The sequence below is a fragment of the Myotis yumanensis genome, unplaced genomic scaffold, assembly GCF_028538775.1.
Source record: "Myotis yumanensis isolate MYYU_CA2020_CCGP unplaced genomic scaffold, mMyoYum1.0.hap1 SCAF_6, whole genome shotgun sequence".
Lineage (NCBI taxonomy): Eukaryota > Metazoa > Chordata > Mammalia > Chiroptera > Vespertilionidae > Myotis > Myotis yumanensis.
In genome coordinates this window covers 97,255,974-97,276,749 of record NW_027223757.1, presented here as the reverse complement: position 1 = coordinate 97,276,749, position 20,776 = coordinate 97,255,974, and the positions used below count along the sequence as shown (strand labels likewise).

Here is a 20,776-nt window from a genome sequence, read left to right as displayed (position 1 = left end):
ACCTCCCCAGGGCCGTCTCAGCCTCACCAGGGCCATCTCAGCAACACAAAGTTTGGCATTCTGTCCTTTTTGGGCGGCTCCTTGGTGGACAAAATCTCCAGGTGTTCCTAGTGGCTGAGTATCTGGTATGCTTGCTTGGATTTCGTTTTCTACCAAGTGCACAGACTGTTTGTCTGCCGTCTCCCAGCGTCCCATGTGAGAATGGATCTGGTGGACCTGCCTGTGTGTTTGCTGGTACAGCGGTTCCATGTCACCCACCCAGCCAGGTCCAGCTCCGGCTTCCTCTGAACCTGATTCTGCTTCTTGAGTGTGTCCCTTATGTATGCGAGGAGTTGAAATCTGCATTCTGCTGGGCTGGGCTGCAAAAGCGCCAGTGGTTCTCTTTGTGCCACTAGCACAGCTTGGGTGGGGATGTAAATTGAGTAGGGCAGGGTCTCAAGGAGTCACCAGGGCAGAGCAGACAGCAATGGCATCTCCGCAGCTTCTCGCCTCTCCAGACTCCACAACTCCGCGTCCCTGAGTGCTGGTGCACAGCTCCACGAGAGAGCCACCCTCGCTCTTCGACCCGCTGCAAGGGCATCCCACCTCTCCCCGGAGGGGTCTGTGACCTCAGAATTCCGCCCCAAACAAGCTCAGTGGATTCAAGAGTTTGTAACCCTTCCTATTGAAAAAAAAAACCTCTTCTTGAGTGTGTCCCTTATGTATGCTAGGAGTTGAAATCGTCAGTTTCTTGGGTTAAGCTGTAAAAGCGCCAGTGGTTCTCTTTGTGCCACTAGCACAGCTTGGGCGGGGATGTAATTTGAGTAGGGTGGGGTCTCAGGGAGTCCCCAGGGCAGAGCAAACAGCAATGGTGTCTCCGCAGCTTCTCGCCTCTCCGCAACTCCACGACTCTGCGTCCCCAAGTGCTGGTGCGCAGCTCCGTGAGAGAGCCACCCTCGCTTTCTGCCCCGCTGCACGGCCGTCCCGCCTCTCCCCATAGGGGTTTGGGACCTCAGAATCCGTACCTCCGCTCTTGGCGCCTCTGCATATCCTACTCAGTCTCAATGCGCTTCTTTCTTTCCTTCCAGTTGTAGAGCTTCCACTGGGCCAGCTTTCCCATGGTTCTGAATGATAGCTGTTTGTCTTATAGTTGGTAGTTTCAATGTTGTTGTGGGAGGCAGCACGCACAGGTCTATACCTTACGCTGCCATCTTGGTTCTCCCAGGAAGGTTTTGTTCTTATTCTAAAGTCCATGGGAAGCCATTAAAGGGTTTGAAACCATGGAGCAGATTTACGTGTTTTCAAGTTCAGTCTGGCTGCAGTGCTGAAGACAACCCTGAGAGGAGCAGGCACGGGTCCCTCGGGACACTGTCCGAGTCCAGGCAAGAGGACTTAGGCGTGCCGGGTGCCGGAGAGGAGGGACAGGTTTAAGGGAAGTTTGGGAAGCAATGTCAACAGAGCCTCGTGATAGGCTGGATTTGTGAGGGAGAGCAAGGGAGCCCAGGTTTGTGGCTTGTGCGCTGAGTGGATTCCACTGCCATTCAGTCAGGGAACAAGGGGCGAGGACACACCGAGACTGACATGCACCTGAACTTCTGGTAGTTGTGTCTAGGGTAGCGATTATCAACTGTGTGCCGCAAGAATTGTTAAAACATGAGATACCTGACTATTTAGTCAGAGCACTGGCCTCTTTTCCTTTAGATTAAAAAATGGCAACATCCAGGCCCCAGCCTGGTAGCTCAGCTGGTTAGAGAATCGTCCGTTACGTTAAGGTTGCAGATTCAGTCCCGGGTCAGGGCACGTACAAGAACCAACCAGTGAATGCGCAAATAAGTGGAACCACAAACCAGTCTCTCTTTCTCTCACTCTCTCTCGCTCTCAAAAAAATAAATAACATGACATCCAACACAATAGCCGTCCAGTGTGAATGAATCAAAATTATACCTATTTTGGTCAGATTAGCAAAAAACACACATTTCTTTAGTGTGCCACAGAATTTTAGCGATTAGTTTGTGTGCCACGAGATGAAAAGGGTAGGAAGTCTGAGCACAGAGGCTTGGGTCCCCGCCTGCTGCACGGCCTCCAGACCTCACCACGGGGCTCTGGCTGCTGAGCCCTGGCCCTGCCGTCACCGCCTCCCCTCGCAGTGCGGTTCGCGCTCAGACCTGCGGCTCAGCGGGCTCCTCCACCGTCCTGGGCCCCGAGGGCCCATGAATCCAACGGAAGCTGAAAGTGGTCTCTACTGCTATCCTCACCACCACCACCACCCCCTCACCCCCCACCACCCCGCCCCGCCGCCCCACCGCTGGCTCATTGTGTGAACATCGACCATGTCCCCTGGGTCTTTATTTCACAAGAACTACCATCACGGTGGGTCTGCCTTTGCTAGTACTTGCAACTGATTTTTTTCCCTTTCCAACCAATTTTGAACTTTCTGTTAAATGTTCTCTTGGTGGTTATAGATCATCCTTCCAAGCCTGAAACAATTTAGGGTCTTGTTTTTGGCTCCAGGAAGACTCCCACTGGGTGACCTGCACACTTGACCAGCATAATCCAAGTGAGTATTCTCCAGCTGGGACTTCCAGAACCTTGCGGGGGGGGGGGAGGGGGGGCTGGAATATGGGCTAGAAAAGAAGGACAGGTCTATTTTTATTAACCTCTAGCTGAAATTTAGCATCTCCTCCAAGTGTGAGTATGAGCAAAACCCCCGCATGTGCCTGTCACTAACAGACCACAGCCATTTTCACATCCCGCCACAGAAATGTCAGGTACCGATTTCTGTTTGAACATGTCAGTACTTATTACAACTGCTGCTAGATGTTATTAAATATATTTAAAAGGAATGGGCATAGCATAATTTTTAACATTTTTACAAACACTGTATCATCCTATATATACACACCCCACTGTAAACCCAGAGGCCCCTCCCTGCTGCCAGAGCCGTGGGTCAAACGAGGTCCAGATGCAGTCCCTCCCCCTCTCCCCCCGGCAGAGCTCTTGCTGGAGCTGCTGAGGCTCAGACAGTCCTGGGTCCCAGCAGCAGGGCCTGGCTTATGGACACGAAGCACTGTGCTAGGCAAAGAGCACAGCAGGGAAGGGAATAGGGACGAGGGAAAAGGAGGAAGAAACGGAGCAGCAGTAGGAGATTTTACCAAAACCACCAGAAACCTACTCATAGCTGTGGAAAACTCAACCTTTATTGTTACCTGCCTAGTGCAGGGGATTAAAATTACACTGAGCTTGATCCATATATTAGTGTAAAAATCTGTGTCTCTTCCGCCAAAAATGTACAAACCCCAAGTGATCATAGAAAAACCAATGTGGCAGCTACGACAGAGATGCTGACCCCAGGGCCACAGGCGTTTTCCCCTCTGTCCCCTAATTCCAATATTTATTCCACAGAAACATCGGCTTAGAGGAGTTCTAGCTCTAACGGGCAGGAGAGGTGGGCGTGACTGGGGCCGGGCAGGGTCACCCAGGTCCAGTGTTTCTGCGGATGGGCGGGAGGGGAAGCCAAGCGGAGGACAATTCCTTTTGCGCCCTCCTCACCTCCCAGGTCCTCAGCCAGTGGGGTCCAGTGTGTGACGGAGAGAGAGGCTGTGGGCCACACCTTCCCTCCAAGAACCAGTGTTGTCCAGGGGCCCAGGGGCTCCAGAGGCCAAGTCCAGTGTCTGCCCTGTGTCTGCCAGGCCTCCCCAAGGGACGGCCAGAAGAGGCCTGAGAGGGTCTGGCCACAGGCCTGCTGGGTGGGCGGGGGGGCTGCTAGGAGGGGAGCAGCGAGGGGTCACACTGCCTCTCAGAGGTAAAGGGCAGGGGGCGGGGGGCCATGGGCTCCTCTGGTTGGCGCCTGGCTCCCCTGAGCCCCCTGAGGGAGGCGGCTGGGCGTCAGGATTCACACTGTGTTGAGTGCATCTTCTGCCAGGAACCGGTGCAGCTGGGAAAAGGGCGGCCGCTGCTCCGGCTCCCGGCTCCAGCACCGAAGCATCAGCTCATACACGCCCAGGGGGCAGGCAGGTGGCCGGGACAGGTACACCTACATTGTGGGAGCAGGTGGAGGAAGGCCAGGGACAGATGTGCCTTAGTTTCCCTGACGGCAGGCCCCGCCCTCCCCGCCCCACCCCGCCCCGCCGGGGCCTGTCTCACCTGGCGGCCCTGGTCCCGGAAGAACTCCCCTGCGTTCTCGATGACCTGCTCGTCTGTCAGCTGCCCGAAGGGCTGGGCCCGGCAGAGCATCAGCACCTCCCACAGGGTCACCCCGAAGGCCCACACGTCGCTGGCCGTGGTGAACTTCCCCTGGTGCACGGGTGAGGCATCAGGCAGCAGACCTCCCTTCCCCTCGGCCCTTCCCAGGCCCGGGGCCACTCCCCACGGGGCTCTCCCAAGGAGCTGCCCCTCTCAGCCTTGCTTCTCCCGGCTCGTCCTCTCCCTCCGCTCTTCTACCCTCCTGCCCCCATTTTCTGGTCTCGACTAACTCCCAACTCATCCTCTTCTAGCTCTAGCCCCCCGCCTCCTATCACTTGGGCTCTCTTGCTCTCTGCCACCCTGACTCCACCTGTCGGGCCCACTCCTGTCTCCTGGGCCCTCCCCATCACGCCCTCCCTCCCTCCTCCGTGCTTGCTCCAGCCCCTGCACCACACCTCTTTGTAGATGAGCTCGGGTGGCAGCGGAGCACCCGCCGCCCCTGCAGGCATCTCACCATGAGGATGCACTCCCAGGCCATCCAGCGGATGGGCAGCACTGCCCGGCCCTGCACCCGGTAGTAGTCCCCGGCGTAGAGGTTCCTGCTCATGCCGAAGTCGGCGATTTTGATGGTGAAATTTTCCCCAACCAGGCAGTTCCTTGTGGCCAGGTCCCGGTGCACAAAGTTGAGTGTGGCCAGGTAGCGCATGCCCGAGGCGATCTGGGTTGCCACGTGCAACAGCATCGGGTAGCTGAGTGGGGGGCACGGACAGAGGGTCACTGGGTAGCCCCAGCGCTCCCCGCTTACAGATCCCCAGGAGGAAGGGCAGCCACAATGCCAAGATGGAAGTACCAGGGGGAGGCTGTGGTAAGTGCCCGCCCAACCCTTCTCTGGTCATCGGACCCCAGGGAGCCGCTGCTTTTATTATGCTCCGGGACCTAGCCTCAGGCAGTGAGGGTGAAGAGGGCACAGGGAAACTCCGCCAGGTCCAAGTCCCTTCCGCCCTTGCGGCAGGTAGGCCCAGCCTTCCTGCCCCTCGTGGTCCTCATCCCAGGCCCTCCTGCAGCCCGTGCGCCCCACCCAGTGCTCTCTGCCCGCAGGCTGGCGCTCTCAGGGCAGGGCCTGCCTGGGCAGCTGCTGACCTGATAGTGGGCCCCTGGGCGGGCTCCCCACCCTCAGGGGCCCCCGCGGCCGCCTTGTCCTCCAGCTGGTGCGCACTAAGGAACTGGTTCAGGTCGCCGTTCTCCATGTAGTCGGTGATCATGCAGAGAGGGTCGTCCTGCACGCACACGCCCAGCAGCCGGATGATGTTTGGGTCCTTCAGCCTCGCCATGATCTTCACCTCCTTCAGGAAGTCGTTCCTGGAGCGGCGGGGAGGCGGCGAGGGCATGTGGGCTGACCTGCACATGCATAGCCCCTGCTCCATGGGCCAGCCGCCCCGCGACACACGCTGGCTCACGGGGGACGTGGGCACCTTCCCCAGACACCCCTCAGCGGTCTCTACCACATTTCTCTCTAGATCACTCTCTGTGGCCTCACCTCCACTCCCAGATATGCCATCCTGGTGCTCACCTGGCATTCTTGGTGGCATCCGGCCGCAGGATCTTGACAGCTACCAGCAGGGGGTGCCCCTTGCGCACACTAAGGGGGAAATCGAGACTGACCAGCTCCTGAGGGCGCTCCACCTCGCACAGGTGCACCTGCAGAAACAGGGTCACGTGTCAGAGGGTCGAAGGGTCACCAAGGCCACAGGGTCCACTGGGGTAACAGTCAGATGACAGGTTCCTGCTCCAGGGCGCTCTGTGGGCACCTGCCAGCCCCCGACAATCAGGTACCCTGATGGCTGGCAGGGTCCTCCTTACCTCCCCAAACTGGCCCTCGCCAAGCTTCTCCTTGAAGCAGAGCCGTGACCGAGGAAAATCCACTCTGGGGGGCCCGTCCCCAGCCCCCCCGGGGGGCAGCGCGGGCACGGCATAGGTGTTGCCCCCCGTGACGCCCTGCAGAGTGACAATGTCAGCCTCGGCATAGTGGGGGACGCTGTTCTGAGGAGGTGGGGGCAAAAGCGGGGCACCTGGCTTCTCAGGCTCCATGTAGTCCCCACTGCAGGCTGGAGGGTAAAGGAGAGAAGACCGGGGAGGCGTCAGGAGCCGCCCAGGAGCCACACTCCCCGCACCCCAGCCCCCCCCCCCCCCCCCACCCCCGTCTCCTGTTGGGTCAGAGACTGGGTCTGCCCTCCCTCAATGTCCTCAAACAGAGAAGCTGCTGGCGTGGAGGAGGCTAGTGGGCCAGAGCTTTCCCAGCACCGGCGACGTCGTACGTCGTATTCTCTAGGCATCTCAGCGCAGCCCAGAGCCCGGGAGTCTCTCTGGAAGAGGGACTCCTCTCCGCACCATCACAAGGAGGATGGTGCCAGCCATCCGATCGCCCTCCGCTTTCCAAACCTTTCCGCCACTGCCAGCTCCTCGCTCTCACTTAACTGTTCCCTTCCTCCCCCCGTCCCCCACCACCACCTTCAGCCTCGGTTCCTCCCTGCCCTCATCACCCCACCCCCCTGACCCACACACCGAGCTCAGAGACAAGCAGAGACAGGGGCACACAGAGGGGAGGGACGTCCCTCAGGCCCGCACAACAGGGTCTACATACAGGAGGGAGGCAGAGCCGCCCTCGGCCTGGAGGAGGGCAACAGTGAGAAGGCAACACCACGAGAGGAGGGCAGACAGAAGGAGGGGCGGGCCTTCACCTCGGGGGCCGCGGAGAGAGGACACATGGGGGGACAGGGCCAGCACCCAGGGTGAGAGGCCCTCCTCCTCGAAGCTCTGGAGAGGGGAGAACAAAGGAGTCACAGGAGAGCCGGGCAGCACCGCAGCCTCCTCTCGCTCTGGAGAGCTGAAGAGATGAGGTGGGAGAGGAGGAGGGGCAGAGCTGAGGGCCAGTGGGCTTCCCACTCCTCAGCTCAAGGGGAGGCCGTGAAAGGAGCGAGCAGCAGAGGAGAGCTAAGGGCACAAGAGAGGCCTCCGTGGGAACTCGGGAGGCGAGGAGGCGGTGCGAGGGGTGAGGACCTTCCCTGTCCCATAGAGGCGTGGGCGCCTGGCGGAGTCCCGGGCAGAGGGGCTTACCCTGGGTGTTGGTGGGTTTGGCCCAGGCGGGTGTGGGGGGGCCCGGGCCTCGAGGGGGACGGGCGTAAGTGGCCAGAAGGAGGCGGTAGGCCGGATTGGAGAGCAGCAACGCTGTCGGGAGAAGGAGGGGTGGGGGACACGGGGAAGGGGTGAGACTCAGGCTGGACAGACAAGGCGACCCGGAAGAGGGCAAGACCAATGTACTAAGAGAGACAGGATAAAACCAAGATGTGGAGAGTGCTGGCTAGCTGGAAGGATAATGGATGGATGAACAGATGGCTGGCTGCATGGATGGATGATGGATGGATGGTTGGATGAATGCATGGATGGATGACGGATGGATGACTGGATGGGTGGATGGGTGATGGATAAACGGTTGGATGGATGGAATGAATGACAGATACATGATGAATGATGTATGCATATAGATGGGTAGATGATGAATAATGGACGGGTGAGTGTGGAAGAAAGGAGAGGGCCAGGAAGACGCAATGAGAGAGCCCCACAGAGAAGAGAGGGAGGCGTGTATGGACACAGGGCCAGGAGGAGACCGCTGGGACCATGGGTGGCAGGCACGGGGAGGCTCCTGAGATTACAAGGTCGGGACATGGACTGCTAGAGTGGGCAGTGACCAGAGACACAGAATAAGAAAATGAGTTGAAACTGGGGGTGACATAAAAGCAAGGGGACGGGAAAGGAACACAATAAGAAAACAGGCGGGGAGGACGGAGGCGGACCCAGAGCGAGGCAGGTCTTACCAGAGCCGTTGGGGACACTGGGGGCAGGGTGGGCTGGGTTCCCACGAGGCCGGGGCTCCTGGTAGGGGGGTGGCTCTCGAGGGCCCGGGCGGTTGTTGATGAGGATGGTGTCCCCAGGGACAGAGAGATGAACTGTCAGCTCCTCTTCTAAGACCCGCCGCTCGGCCTTGTCCGGAGAAGGTGAGATGTGAGCTGCGCCGCTGCTCAGCTCTGAAATGCTGCACCCAGCTCCCTCCCCGTCCTCACACGGGCTGGAGTGGCGACAATGAACTCCATCCGCAGGCGAAACCCGGCTGGAGAGCCTTTGAGCCCGCAGATGGGACCCCCAAGTCTGACCAGCCCACTATCATCAACTGTAACGGAGCCGCCACCGACTCTCTCCGGAAGACGGGTGTGGGGTTTCCACACTTCCCGCATCTGTTCCCACCGCCGTGCCCAGGAGTCCGGAGGCCCTGGACAGTGCGGTCTGCGCTTTTCCTCCCAGCCTGCCCTCCAGGCCTGCCCTCCTCTCAGCAAGCAGCCAGGAGACTATGGGGACGACGCCCCCCAGGCCCCACCACCCCTTGATTTCCATGCACCCCACCCACTAATTATCCTACTTAGACACGCGGAGGCCCTGAGGGTCCCTGACTGGCAGACGGGACCCAGGCCCGGAGCCCCGCCCACCTCGCTGAGGAGCCGGAGCCCCGCCCACCTTGCTGAGGAGCCGGAGGCCCGCCCACCTTGCTGAGGAGCCGGAGCCCCGCCCACCTCGCTGAGGAGCCGGAGCCCCGCCCACCTCGCTGAGGAGCCGGAGGCCCGCCCACCTCGCTGAGGAGCCGGAGCCCCGCCCACCTCGCTGAGGAGCCGGAGGCCCGCCCACTTCGCTGACGGGAGCCCCGCCCACCTCGCTGAGGAGCCGGAGCCCCGCCCACCTCGCTGAGGAGCCGGAGCCCCGCCCACCTTGCTGAGGAGCCGACGCCAGTGCAGCCGCCAGAGCATGAGGGCGATGATGAGCAGCAGCAGCAGGATGATGGCCACCAGGCAGCCGATGAGGATGGCCGTCGGGCTGCCCTCTGCCTTGGCCACGGGCTGCTGGCCCCGGGGCTCCAGCTCTGGGGGGGCATGAGGGTCAGAGCGGCAAAAGGCTCCCCACCCACGCTGGGGTGCCCGGGGGGAGCGGAGCACAGACCCACCCCGAGGAGGCCCAGGCTGCTCACCCAAGCCGCTGAAGTTGGTGGGAGGTGGGCCAGGTGGCCACCAGGGGGCTGGTGGGAAGGTGCCCCCCAGAGCCAGGGAGGACTCATTCACAACATCTGGGGAGAAGGAAGACAAGAAAGAGAGGCAGCCAGGGCAGCCCAGGGCAGGGCCGGGACTGCAGAACCAGGGAGGAGGCCAGTGGGAACAGGCTGACCCTCAACCCATGTCCCAACCAACCAGAACGGGAGGTGGGAGGGAGGTGGGATGGGGCCGGGGTCTGGAGGCCTGGCTGTGGTGGACGTTAACCTTTTAGGTGCTGGGTTGTGGGAAGATGCAGGGCTCAGGGGAGCACCAGGGGCTCAGAGAAGAGGCTAGTTCCCAACCAGCAGTGTTTCAGTGTTTAGCAGCCAGCGTCATACTGGCTCAACGTCAGTCCTGGGGATCTCACCAAAGACAGGCAGACAGGTGGGAGGGGGAGGGTGGCAATCACTCGGGGACCCCCTGCTTGGGAAGTCTCCTGGGTGGCGGGTGCCGGGGTGGTGTCTTGGGGCCTGCGGCTTGGCAGCCGGAGCTGGGGATTAGGCGGACACCAGGGCTTACCAGAGACGAAGGAGATCTCACTGAAGAGTAGCCACGGCCCAGCAAAGAGGAAGCGACACTGCAAAAAGCGGGCCACGCGGCCGCCCAGGGGCACCGACACAGTCCGGGCTCTGGGGTCCCCCAGGCTGCCCCCCAGGACGTGACGCACAGGCTCCCCCTCCCAGGCCATGGCTGGGCCTCGCTTGAAGCGACACTCCACCCCGCCAGGCAGGCGGGCTCCCAGGGTGTGCATGTTGTTGCAGTGAACCTGGGGGAAGGGAAAGAGATGTAGGGCCAAGGCCAGGGGAGCTGGCGAGCTCCCGGGGGCACCGCCTGGCCTCAGCGCCCTCCCTGGGAGCTGGACACACTCACTTGCATGGCCTGGAAGGCCCTGAGCTGGTCAAACTCAAACTCCATCTCCACGTAGCCGCTGGGGAAGCTATGGTTGCTCCATCCCACATAGTCATAGCCCGGCCAGACCCGCAGCTCCTGGCTCTCCCGAAAGTCATCCAGCCCCAGCACACCATCTGCCAGCTGGCCTAGCCCTCCATACTGCAGCCTGGGGAGGAGGGCCGGGGACCAGGTTGGAAGAAAGTGTCCTATCCAGGTGCTTGGCAACCCCAGCCCCTTACCCCAGCCTCCCCACTCTCTCCCACCACCAGGACTAGGACGGGTACTCTGAGCCATGTGCTGCGCAAAGCACCCTACGATGCATATGTTTATTGTGACAATTCCCAAAAGATGTGTTAGCAAAGGGGTGCCTTTTTCTAATTCACACAAAGTGGCACATGAGCTACCGGTCGCCTTGCTGCCCTTCAATCCTGGTCCTGGCCCTTTTGCCCACCTAACCCATCCCCCGCCCCATTCTTCTATCTCACTGCGACTACTTACCACCCCCACCCCCACCCATTTTCCTCCCTCCGCCCCTCCCTCCCTCCCCAGGCCCCTACGGCAGGGGCAGGGCCTGCTTCTTCACCCGCCAACAGTGTGCGTGGTGTGTCCATCGTAGGTGGAATCGTTGAGGTGCACGGCCTCAGCCAAGTTCATCAAGTTCATCGTCTGCCCCACAGGGGCCGTGTACGATAGCAGTCCATCTGGGCAGAGCGGGAGGGGGCATGAGGGCAGGCTTGGAGGAGGCCATGATGCCAGTCCTCTCCTCACTCAGAATGAGGCTCCCCAAGGGAGAGGCCCTGGATGCCCCCCCCCGTCCCCCCCCCCCCAAGGATAGGGAAACAGTTGGGAGGGGGGAGGAAGAGCCTCTGAACAACTCACCTTTCCAGACGCAGCCGTAGAGCTCCACCCGCAGACAGACGCTCATGACCCGGTCGGCCCGAGGGTAGAAGCGAACCAGTCGGGCCACCATGGGGGGCCCCAGGTCCTTCAGCACCACTCCCCCCGGGTCCTCATTTCCCAAGATCACCTGCAGGCCAGGGAACAGGGTGGATGGGTGGGAAAGGCAGGTCTGCCATCCCATCACCTGCTCCCACCCTAGCCCCCCAGCCCCTCTGCAGGTGCCCAGCAAACCCTCACTGGTGAGCGCCAGTCCCTCCCCTGCGGACGGAGCCCACAGGGAGACAGCTGTGAAGAATGAGGCAGCAGTGGGGCTGGAGCAGTGAGAGGAGGGTGGCCAGAAAAGGCTGGCTGAGGTGACATCTGGGGGAAGGGCGAGCCTTGGGCAAGGGGGTGGACATGGGGCAGGAGGAGCTTTCCAGGCAGAGAATAGCCAGTGAAAATGCTGAAGGTGTGGGATGAGCCCTAGCTGGTTCACAAACGGCCAGAAAACCAGGGTGGCCAGCGGGCAAGGACAGGGTCATGGGCGCGGCCAGGGCCAGGCAGGCCAAGTGTTGTTTCTGGTGAGCGGGAGCCAGCCGCGGCCTGCAGCCACTGTGCCCCATCGGACGTGCACCTCCTTTTTAATTTTTTTTAATTTTGAGTTTATTAAAGTTGGAAACAGTGGAACACAGGATAGCCTAGGGTAGAAGACGCAACAGGGAGGGGCTAGGCAGGGAAGGGTGCCAGGGCTGGGCTGCTGGCTCACTAAGAAGTCAGAGAAGCCCTGGCCGGTGCTCAGTGGTTAGAGATTCCGCCTGTGCAGCAGAGAGTCACAGGTTCGATTCCTGGTCGAGGGTGCGTTCCTTGGTTGCGGGTTTGATCCCCACCTCAGGGCCAGGTGGACTCCGTGTGGGAGGCAACCAGTGGATGTGTCTCTCACAGCATATCTCACTCTCTCTCTCCCCTTCCACTCTCGTTAAAGATCAAAGGAAAAAATATCCTCACTCCTTGGGCAAGGATTGATTAAATGAAAGAATGAATGAATGAATGAATGAATGAAATAAGTCAGAGAAAAGGAGGCCTTGGGGACAGGGTCAGGGTTGCCGGGGATGAGCTGCGCTGCCCAGTGGTGCCCTGATCGCCAATTGTGCGGGTCCCTTAGGGTGGAGGAGAGACATGTCTGTGCGGGCCTGGTGGCCTCGTCTGAAAAACACTAATGTCGCCTCAAAGGCAAGATCTGACTCAGGCAGGATGGGCGGGAGCAGGGGGAACAGCCGGGAGATCCCTCAGGCCCGCACCTGAGCGGGATGGGGTGGGGATGGTGGGCTCGCCCAGGGCAGGTGGAAGAGGGCGGTGGGGAGTGGTGGAGGCAGGAATCAGCAGGCGGTAGCACAGACTGGTCTTGCTGATGCATCGGAAGCAGGAGGTGAGAGAACAGAGTTGGGGATATCATCTTAGCTCCTGACCTGAGCCCTGGGCACATGGTGGGCCATTTCCTGAGCTGGAGACATGGGGGAGGAGGGGACAACGGGCTGGGGCGGGCGTGGGACTCAAGCTCAGCTTGGGAAGCTGATGGAAAGTTCGAGGCCCCCTTGGACGCCCAGGTTGAGCAGCGCTTGATGGAGCTCAGGTGAGAGGTTTGGGCTGGAGAGGACCTGGACCGAAGGATGGTCAGTGGAGGAGAGAAGAGAGCCACCCCTCCTGGCTGTCGCCCTGCCAGCCTCACCTCCTGACCCCAGCGGTCCCTCCAGTCCATCCAGCGGTGGCCGTCCCGGGAGTAGCGCAGCCGGTAGCTGGGTGAGAACTCTTTGCCCAGGCCTCCAGCATGCCGCCCCTGGGTGCCCACCAGAGCCACCAGGTGCAGCCGCCGAAGATCCACCTGCAGGTACTCCTCCTCCTTGGGAAAGACCGGCCCTGCTGGGCACCAGGCCCCGTCCCCATCGCTGCTCTCCAGCCTGGGAGGGGGCAGGGGGTCACAGGAACGTCTGGCCCTGGGTCTGCCTCTGGCTCTAGTGTTTAAAGCCCCCAGGGCCGTGGGGTCGCATTGGCATTGGCCCTCTCAGAAGCCTCTTGGCTTGCGCAGAGGGGTTGGAGGGGCAAGTAGAGACCCCAGGAGCTAAGCTCCAGGGCCGCCCTGCCCGGTGTGCCAGGTACCTGCTGTGGCGAGCAGCCGTGGAGTCTGACCAGGAGCTAGAGGCAGAGATGTCCCCGTCTGGGATGGTCCGGTCCTGCATGCCCAGGGCATAGCGGCACTTGGCTGGGTGAGGACGGGCAGGTGAGGGCCTGCCTCTGATTATCTGTCTCCCAAGTCCCTCCCTCAGGGACCCAAGAGCCAGCCTCCTCACCAGGGTTGAAATGTCCTGTCATGTCAGCACCTCCAGTTGCCACCGAGAACAGCAGCAGCAGCAGAGATGAGAGGGCCCTCGGCCCCATAGCTCCTGATTCCTTGGGCCTAAGGGGGTGGGGGCAGCATCTCTGCAGGGGACACAATGGGGGTGTGGGTAAGTTAAAGGGCAACCAAGGAGAAGGGCCGCAGCCAGCAACAGATAGGCAGAACGGGCTGCTTTGGGGAAATGGCAGGAAGGGGACACCCGCGTTGTTGGACAGCATCCGCTGTTTTTAGAATGCTTCCCGGGAACCAGACGCTGGGCTAATCTCTGGTCCCCTCCCCATCTAGGAGCCCAAATTTTTAAGACAAGTGGGGGACCCCGCAGTTTCCAATCTCACAGCTCCCAGTAGCCTACTAGCCCCAGTGTGGTCCCGGGACCAGGAACACCGGGAAACGTGGGAGAAGCGCAGGCCTCAGGCCTCACCCTGGCCCGCCAGTGATCTGTGCCAGGAACGCCTGAGAACCCTGCCCTTCCCCCCTGGGTCCAGGCAGCTCGTCCCAACGGAACCCATCCCAACAGCGCCTCCTAATGAACCCTGGGACTACCTCCCCAGCCCTGCAGGTGGGACTACCTCCCCAGCCCTGCAGGTGGGACTACCTCCCCAGCCCTGCAGGTGGGACTACCTCCCCAGCCCTGCAGGTGGGACTACCTCCCAGCCCTGCAGGTGGGACTACCCCTCCAGCCCTGCAGGTGGGACTACCTCCCAGCCCTGCAGGTGGGACTACTTCCCCAGCCCTGCAGGTGGGACTACCTCCCCAGCCCTGCAGGTGGGACTACCCCTCCAGCCCTGCAGGTGGGACTACCTCCCAGCCCTGCAGGTGGGACTACCTCCCCAGCCCTGCAGGTGGGACTACCTCCCCAGCCCTGCAGGTGGGACTACCCCTCCAGCCCTGCAGGTGGGACTACCTCCCCAGCCCTGCAGGTGGGACTACCCCTCCAGCCCTGCAGGTGGGACTACCTCCCCAGCCCTGCAGGTGGGACTACCCCTCCAGCCCTGCAGGTGGGACTACCCCTCCAGCCCTGCAGGTGGGACTACCTCCCCAGCCCTGCAGGTGGGACTACCCCTCCAGCCCTGCAGGTGGGACTACCCCTCCAGCCCTGCAGGTGGGACTACCCCTCCAGCCCTGCAGGTGGGACTACCTCCCCAGCCCTGCAGGTGGGACTACCCCTCCAGCCCTGCAGGTGGGACTACCTCCCAGCCCTGCAGGTGGGACTACCTCCCCAGCCCTGCAGGTGGGACTACCCCTCCAGCCCTGCAGGTGGGACTACCCCTCCAGCCCTGCAGGTGGGACTACCCCTCCAGCCCTGCAGGTGGGACTACCTCCCCAGCCCTGCAGGTGGGACTACCTCCCCAGCCCTGCAGGTGGGACTACCCCTCCAGCCCTGCAGGTGGGACTACCTCCCAGCCCTGCAGGTGGGACTACCTCCCCAGCCCTGCAGGTGGGACTACCTCCCCAGCCCTGCAGGTGGGACTACCCCTCCAGCCCTGCAGGTGGGACTACCTCCCCAGCCCTGCAGGTGGGACTACCCCTCCAGCCCTGCAGGTGGGACTACCTCCCCAGCCCTGCAGGTGGGACTACCCCTCCAGCCCTGCAGGTGGGACTACCCCTCCAGCCCTGCAGGTGGGACTACCCCTCCAGCCCTGCAGGTGGGACTACCCCTCCAGCCCGTGCCGGAAAAGCAGCCTGGCCTGTCCTCTTCCCGGGTCCACTCTGAGCTCCCCAGCCCTGGAACCCTGAGGGACCCCAGGACCACCCTTCACGCTGCAGCTCTTCCTGCTGTGCCTTCCCTCCTGAGCCCAGACCACCTGTGCCCCCAGCCCCCTTTCTGAAGGGGGAAGGCCCAGGGCTGAGGTCACCCCAGGGTGTAGGAGGAGTGGGGCACACTCCCCCCATCCTTTTGTCCTCCTCCAGCTGCTCCCACAATGCTCTAGGCAGGAATGTAAGAGGCAGCTGAGACCCCGCAGCTCTGAAGCAGCAGCTGAGGGCTGAGTTACGGAGGGCACCCTGCATCCAGTCAGAGCTAGAACCAGAGGCATCATACCTAGTCCCCAGGAGCCACCCATAGGGGCCTGGAACCCTGGGTGCCGCTCTCCACCACCAACCCCCCGCCCCCCCCCGCCCCGCCCCCCCCGCCCCGCCCCCCCCCCCCCCCCCCCCCCCGTCAGAACAGCAGGCCCTTGTTCCCTGAGTAACCTTCCTGCCAATCCCAGATGAGTCATCAGAGCCAGGCGGGCAGAGGGGCCTGGCAGAGACACAGACCCGCAGAGGATGGGCGGCGGGAGGTGGGAGGCGGGAGGCAGGAGGCAGGAGGCAGGCGAGAAACACAAAGCAAGAGGTAAATAGGGCAGGCGCCCGGGGCCACCCTTCTCCGCCTCCCATCCCCCATTCTCTCCACTGGGCCAGACCCAGAGAGGCAGGCCCACAATCCTGCCCCCCACCACCCACCCTGCCCATCACAGCCAATGACAGCCTGGGGGCTGGACACCCTCCCCACCCCCATGCCAGACAACAGACACACACACTCACACAGACACTCTCACACACAGTCACTCTCACAGACACACACTCTCACAGACACACTCTCACAGACACACACTCACACAGACACACAGACACACACTCTCGCAGACACTCTCACACACAGTCACTCTCACAGACACACACACTCTCACAGACACACTCACACACAGACACACACTCACACAGACACACAGACACACACTCGCGCAGACACTCTCACACACAGTCACTCTCACAGACACACTCACACACAAACACTCACACACACAGACACACAGACTCTGACATTCTCACACACACCCACTGACACTCAGACACACACTCAGACACACACTCACACACACCCACTGACACTCAGACACACACTCACACACACACTCACACACACACTCACACACAGATACACTCTCACAGACACAGACACTCTCACACAGACACACTCACGCAGACACACACACACACACACACACACACAGACTCTGACATTCTCACACACACCCACTGACACTCAGACACACACTCAGACACACACACCTGGAGCCCGCTGTGTGCAAGGCCGGATTAGCTCAGCACACACCTCTGTGCCGCACAGCACCCGTCAGACTCAGTGACGGACACGTGACATCCACATACTCGAACACAGGTTGACAGACTCCCAGCAGGACAAACACAGCGGCTCACACAACCCCATCCACACCTCGGCCTTCTTTGCGCGCAAGCCCATCCGTAGGGAGAGCCAGCGTCAGGCACCTGTGGGCCTGAAATGGGCCCAGGCCCCTGCCCACATGCGCGCCCGCCCTCAGGGGGCAGCGCCAGACACACACCCAGGCCCTGGGCAGGACCCCCAGCGAACTCGGGCGCAGGCCACCACCTAACCCTCCCCCCACCCCGGGCCAGGGAGGGGGAGTCCGGGGCGCGGGAACCGGGGCGGCCGCCGGCGGAGGGAGAGCTCGCACCCTGCGCACCGGCTCGCGGTTCCGCCCCGCTCTGCCCTGCGGGGCCCTCGGCCCGGAGCCTGAGCGCCGCACTGGCTGGACCCGCTGGACCGAGGTGCGGGCAGGCGCGTGCAGCTTCGGGGGACCTGCGGGCGGGGCGGGCGGGGCGGGCGGGCGCTGAGGCTGGTGCTTTCTCTCCGGGCAGAACCAACCGACCGCCCAGCGGGGGTGGCGGCTGCCCCGGGCAGGTCCGGGCGCCAGTGCCTGTGCCGGGCTGTGGCCAGGCCGCCCGACTGGGAGCTGGCCCGGCGGAGGCCCGGGGACCGGCCGGGCAGGGGGGCGCCCGCCTCCCGGGGGCCGAGGAGGAGCGTCCTGCCGGGCGAGGGGCCCACCCGCTGCCGGGCACTTGCCCGAGGCCGGGCCCCGCGCCCACCGCCAGCCCGGAGGCGGCAGGGCAGACCTCGGGCCGCGCCAGCAAGTGCAGCTCCGCACGGGGGTGCCCTCCGCCCCCGCCCGGCCGCCGCCGCCGCCCCCGCCCCCGCCAGGCCCCGCCGCCCCTACCTCTCCTCGCGCTGCCCGCCCGGCCGGCGGAGCGGGGCCTCGGGAGGCGGCGGGCGCGGGGCGGGGCGGCGCCTGGCCGAGCGGAGGCGCCGGCGGGGCTCGGTGGCGGCGGCTCCGAGCAGCTGTCGGGGGCCTGCGGGGCCCGCAGCCAGGGCCTCGGCTGGGCCAGGCGCCGCCCCGCCCCGCGCCCGCCGCCTCCCGTGGCCCCGCGGTCCCCGGCGTCACCGCCCCCTCCGCTCGGCGTCCGCGTCGCCCTTCACCCACCGCGCCCGGTTCCCCACGGAGAGCCGCCGAGCCCAGGCCCCGCTCCGGGCCTCCGCGCCCGCCCCTCCCCGCCCCCTTTCTGGGCTCGGTTCCCGGAGAGGGAGGTGGCGAGGGGCAGCCCCAGGCGAGGCGGGAGCAGGTTCCCACAGGCCCGGCGGGAGCAGCGGCGTCCGCGGGGCAGGAGGCAGCTCACCTGACACCCAGCCCGGACCCACTCCGCGCACCGCCGCCGGCCCCCCACGCCGCGCCCCGCCTCCACTGCCCCCCGCCTGGCGCCGGCCCCTCTCCGGGCCCCTCGCTCCTCCCTGACCCGGTCCGTCCTCCAGCGCCGGAGCTCTCCGGGGCCTCGCCACCAGCCGGGCGGCGGGCGGGAGGGGCCGGCCACTGGCAAGGACGGGCCTGGACGAGGGGGCAGAGCCGAGAGGAGCCGGACCCCGGAGCCGGGCGCACCCCGGGGACCGCGAGCGGTGGGCGAGGTGGCAGCGGGCGCTCCCGCCCACCCACTCCGTCGCCGCGGCGAGGTCTCCGCCGGCCGCCGCCCACCCCGGGCGCCTCACTCCCGCCCGCCGCCCCGCCGCCGGCCCGGAGGGCACGGATCCCCGCCGACAAGTGCCCACGGCGTGCGGGGAGGGGCTGGCCCGTGCGGGCCCGGCGCAGGGGCGTCCGGCCCACACCCGCACCAACGCCAGCGCCCACCTGCCGAGGGCTCACCGGCCGCAGCCGGGCGCCGAGGCCGGCTCTGCCCCTCGTCCGCTCCGGCCCACCCGGAGGCCCGGCACCTACCCCTCGGGAGCCGGTCTCGGGGAGTCTGGGCGGGAGAGGCGGGCCGAGGGCGGAGCCAGGCCGGGCGGGGCCGGGGTGCCCGCGCACCTCACCTGGCGGCTCTCAGCCTCCGCTTCCAGGCGGCGCCGGAGACCAGCCCGGCCGGCGGGCCGCGCCCCCGCCTCGGAGAGGAGCAGCCTCGCTCCGGTGGGACATTCCGCAGCCCGGCCCACGCCGGCCCGGCCAGGTGGCGTGGCGGGGCCAGACGCGGGGTGCGCGGCGGAGGGTAGGGCTGGCCGTGAAGTCCTGAGACACCCCCCCCCCCCCCCGGGAAATTCCTAACTGGTGATGCCCACCTCGCCCGGCCCAGGCCCGGGGAGCGGCAGGACGCAGGGCTGGGGCCCCGCGGAGTCGAGTGACAGCAGGAGCGGCTGGAGCCGGCTGGAATGCGGGGCTCGGAGCCCAGATTCCCAGGGCGCGAGGGAAACCCCAGCCATCCCGGGGCCCAGCGCGGTGCCAAGCCTGAGCGTCCACACCTGCCAGGGCCCACCCCGCGTCCCCTGCCGCACCCCCACTCCAGACGCCCTTTGTCCTCCGGGGCCCCCACAGGTCTCCCCTCCCCCACCATGCCCTCCCGTCCACGCTTCCCTGCCTTCCCACCCACGGCCTCGGCTGCCCTGCCCAGGAGAGGAGGGAAACAGCGGGGAGGACGTGCGGGGGAGCACCCAGCAGAGGGGCTTCGGGGCCGCGGGCACCGGGCCGGAGGGGAGGCCCAGCTGGCCCCGGAGCTGCAGTCCTCTTCCCGGGACCAGCAAGCTGGCTCGGCCCCGGGCGAGGGAGAGTGGCTGGTGGGGACGGGGTGAGGGCAGGCGAGGCCCCCTGACACCACTGGGTACAAGTGGGAAACCGAGGCTCCGGAGTGGGAGGAGGCGGGGTGCGGGGCGGGGGGGGGGGGGGGGGGCGGCTCCGCGTGGATAGCCCGAGCACGAGGAGAGGCGGTCCTGGCGGTGGAGACCGACGGGCAGAAGATACACGGAAGCCGGGGGCGAGGGCGCTGGGGCGGCGAGAGGACAGGGCGGGGAGAGGGCACAGCACAGCCGGGAAGGTGGGGAGCCTGAGGTCTGGGGAGGAAGCAGGGACGGAGTGGGTGCCCTGTGTGGGGCGAGAGGGCAGGAAAGCCAGGCCCGAGCGGGCGGCAGACCGAGGGGACAGGGAACAAAGACAAAGAGAGAACAAGGGGCTGGAGTGAGACCAAAAGCTGGGGGAAGAGAAGGGAGACTGAGGCACAGGGGCGTGGAGCGACGAGGAGAGTCAGAGGCTCCAAAGGGCGGGCAACTGGGGACAGGCCAGGGGAGACGGCGACGACGGAATCAAACCTGGTTCTGGGCTCAGGACACAGGCCGCAGACCTCCCCTTGGGGCAGCCCAGCCCCTCAGCCCAGTCTCCATCCTTCCCCTCCTCCCGCCAGGCAGGCGAGCTCCCTCCTCCCCCGCCTCCAGCCTCCAGCCTGGACCGCTGGTCCCTCCCTCCAGGGGAGGCCCGCTCAGCCCCACTCCGGCCTCCCAGTCCAGCTCCGGCTTCCTCTCACCTCCAGTTCAGTCCTGGGTCCCAGTCTCCCCAGTCTCAGGCCTTTGGGGTCCCAGGTCTGAAGCTGCCAATGCTGCCGGGCTTTGTCCGCCCTTCAGGGCGGGAGCAGCTGCCCCAGCCAGCTGCCTCGGCTTCAACGTGACCATGGCAACCCAGCCGGCGGCCCCCGCAGAGGGGGAGGGAACAGCCTGGCCCCGGAGAAAGGGAGGGAGAGGCCAGAACTGAGAAACTGAAGCAAAGGGAGACCACAGACAAAGAGCCCCCAAACAAAGGGGGGTGGGGGAGGCAGGTCGGGAGAAAGCTGCGCGGCGGGGCGCTGGGGCCTGCTGAGGGGGAGGGTCCAGGCGGGGCTGACCGCCAGGAGGTGGGAGAAGGGAGAGTGGAATTGCCTGGCGGGTCCTTTGGAGGTCTCCCGAGTCCCCTCCAGTTCACATTCTTCTCTGTTTTTGCACCCTGGGGAGAGAACCAGAGTTCCAGTTCCTTTTTTTCTTTTTTAAATATATTTTTATTGATTTCAGAGAGGAAGGGAGAGGGGGAGAGAGACAGAAACATCAATGATGAGAATCATGGATCAGCCGCCTCCTGCGGGCCCCACACTGGGGATGCAGAGCCGGCAACCCAGGCACGTGTCTTGACTGGGAATCCCACGGTGCCCTCCTGGTTCATAGGTCGGCGCTCAGCCACGGGGCCAC

General features: G+C 64.1%; 1 protein-coding gene across 9 annotated transcripts; it reads right to left on the bottom strand.

Annotated features, from left to right (window-relative positions):
* Positions 1 to 3,158: 3,158 nt before the first annotated feature.
* DDR1 (discoidin domain receptor tyrosine kinase 1) lies at positions 3,159 to 20,186 on the bottom strand. 9 transcript variants are annotated; one of them, XM_070418972.1, is made up of 18 exons: positions 20,086 to 20,186; positions 13,409 to 13,538; positions 13,218 to 13,320; positions 12,790 to 13,018; positions 11,064 to 11,211; positions 10,768 to 10,885; positions 10,164 to 10,350; positions 9,813 to 10,059; positions 9,233 to 9,328; positions 8,976 to 9,127; positions 8,034 to 8,199; positions 7,276 to 7,386; positions 6,022 to 6,266; positions 5,732 to 5,859; positions 5,302 to 5,520; positions 4,676 to 4,910; positions 4,123 to 4,272; positions 3,159 to 4,012 (listed from the first exon to the last, which is right to left on the bottom strand). In XM_070418972.1, exons 2-18 carry the CDS (start codon positions 13,494 to 13,496, stop codon positions 3,872 to 3,874), a joined length of 2,763 nt encoding a protein of 920 aa, XP_070275073.1. In that variant the 5' UTR covers positions 13,497 to 13,538; positions 20,086 to 20,186; the 3' UTR covers positions 3,159 to 3,871. The 9 variants fall into 9 exon arrangements, with proteins under 9 accessions (XP_070275073.1, XP_070275071.1, XP_070275070.1 ...); XM_070418970.1 differs by lacking the exon at positions 20,086 to 20,186 and adding an exon at positions 18,519 to 18,573; XM_070418969.1 differs by lacking the exon at positions 20,086 to 20,186 and adding an exon at positions 18,432 to 18,513.
* Positions 20,187 to 20,776: the final 590 nt, after the last annotated feature.

Coding starts and splice junctions, on each gene's coding strand:
- DDR1 (XM_070418972.1), bottom strand. CDS start 13,496: ATGGGGCCGAGGGCCCTCTCATCTCTGCTGCTGCTGCTGTTCTCGGTG. Junction 10,351..10,767: donor ACCACGCACACTGTTGGCGG/GTGAAGAAGCAG, acceptor CCTCCTCCCCAG/GCTGCAGTATGGAGGGCTAG. Junction 4,273..4,675: donor CCTGGGAGTGCATCCTCATG/GTGAGATGCCTG, acceptor CCCGTGCACCAG/GGGAAGTTCACCACGGCCAG.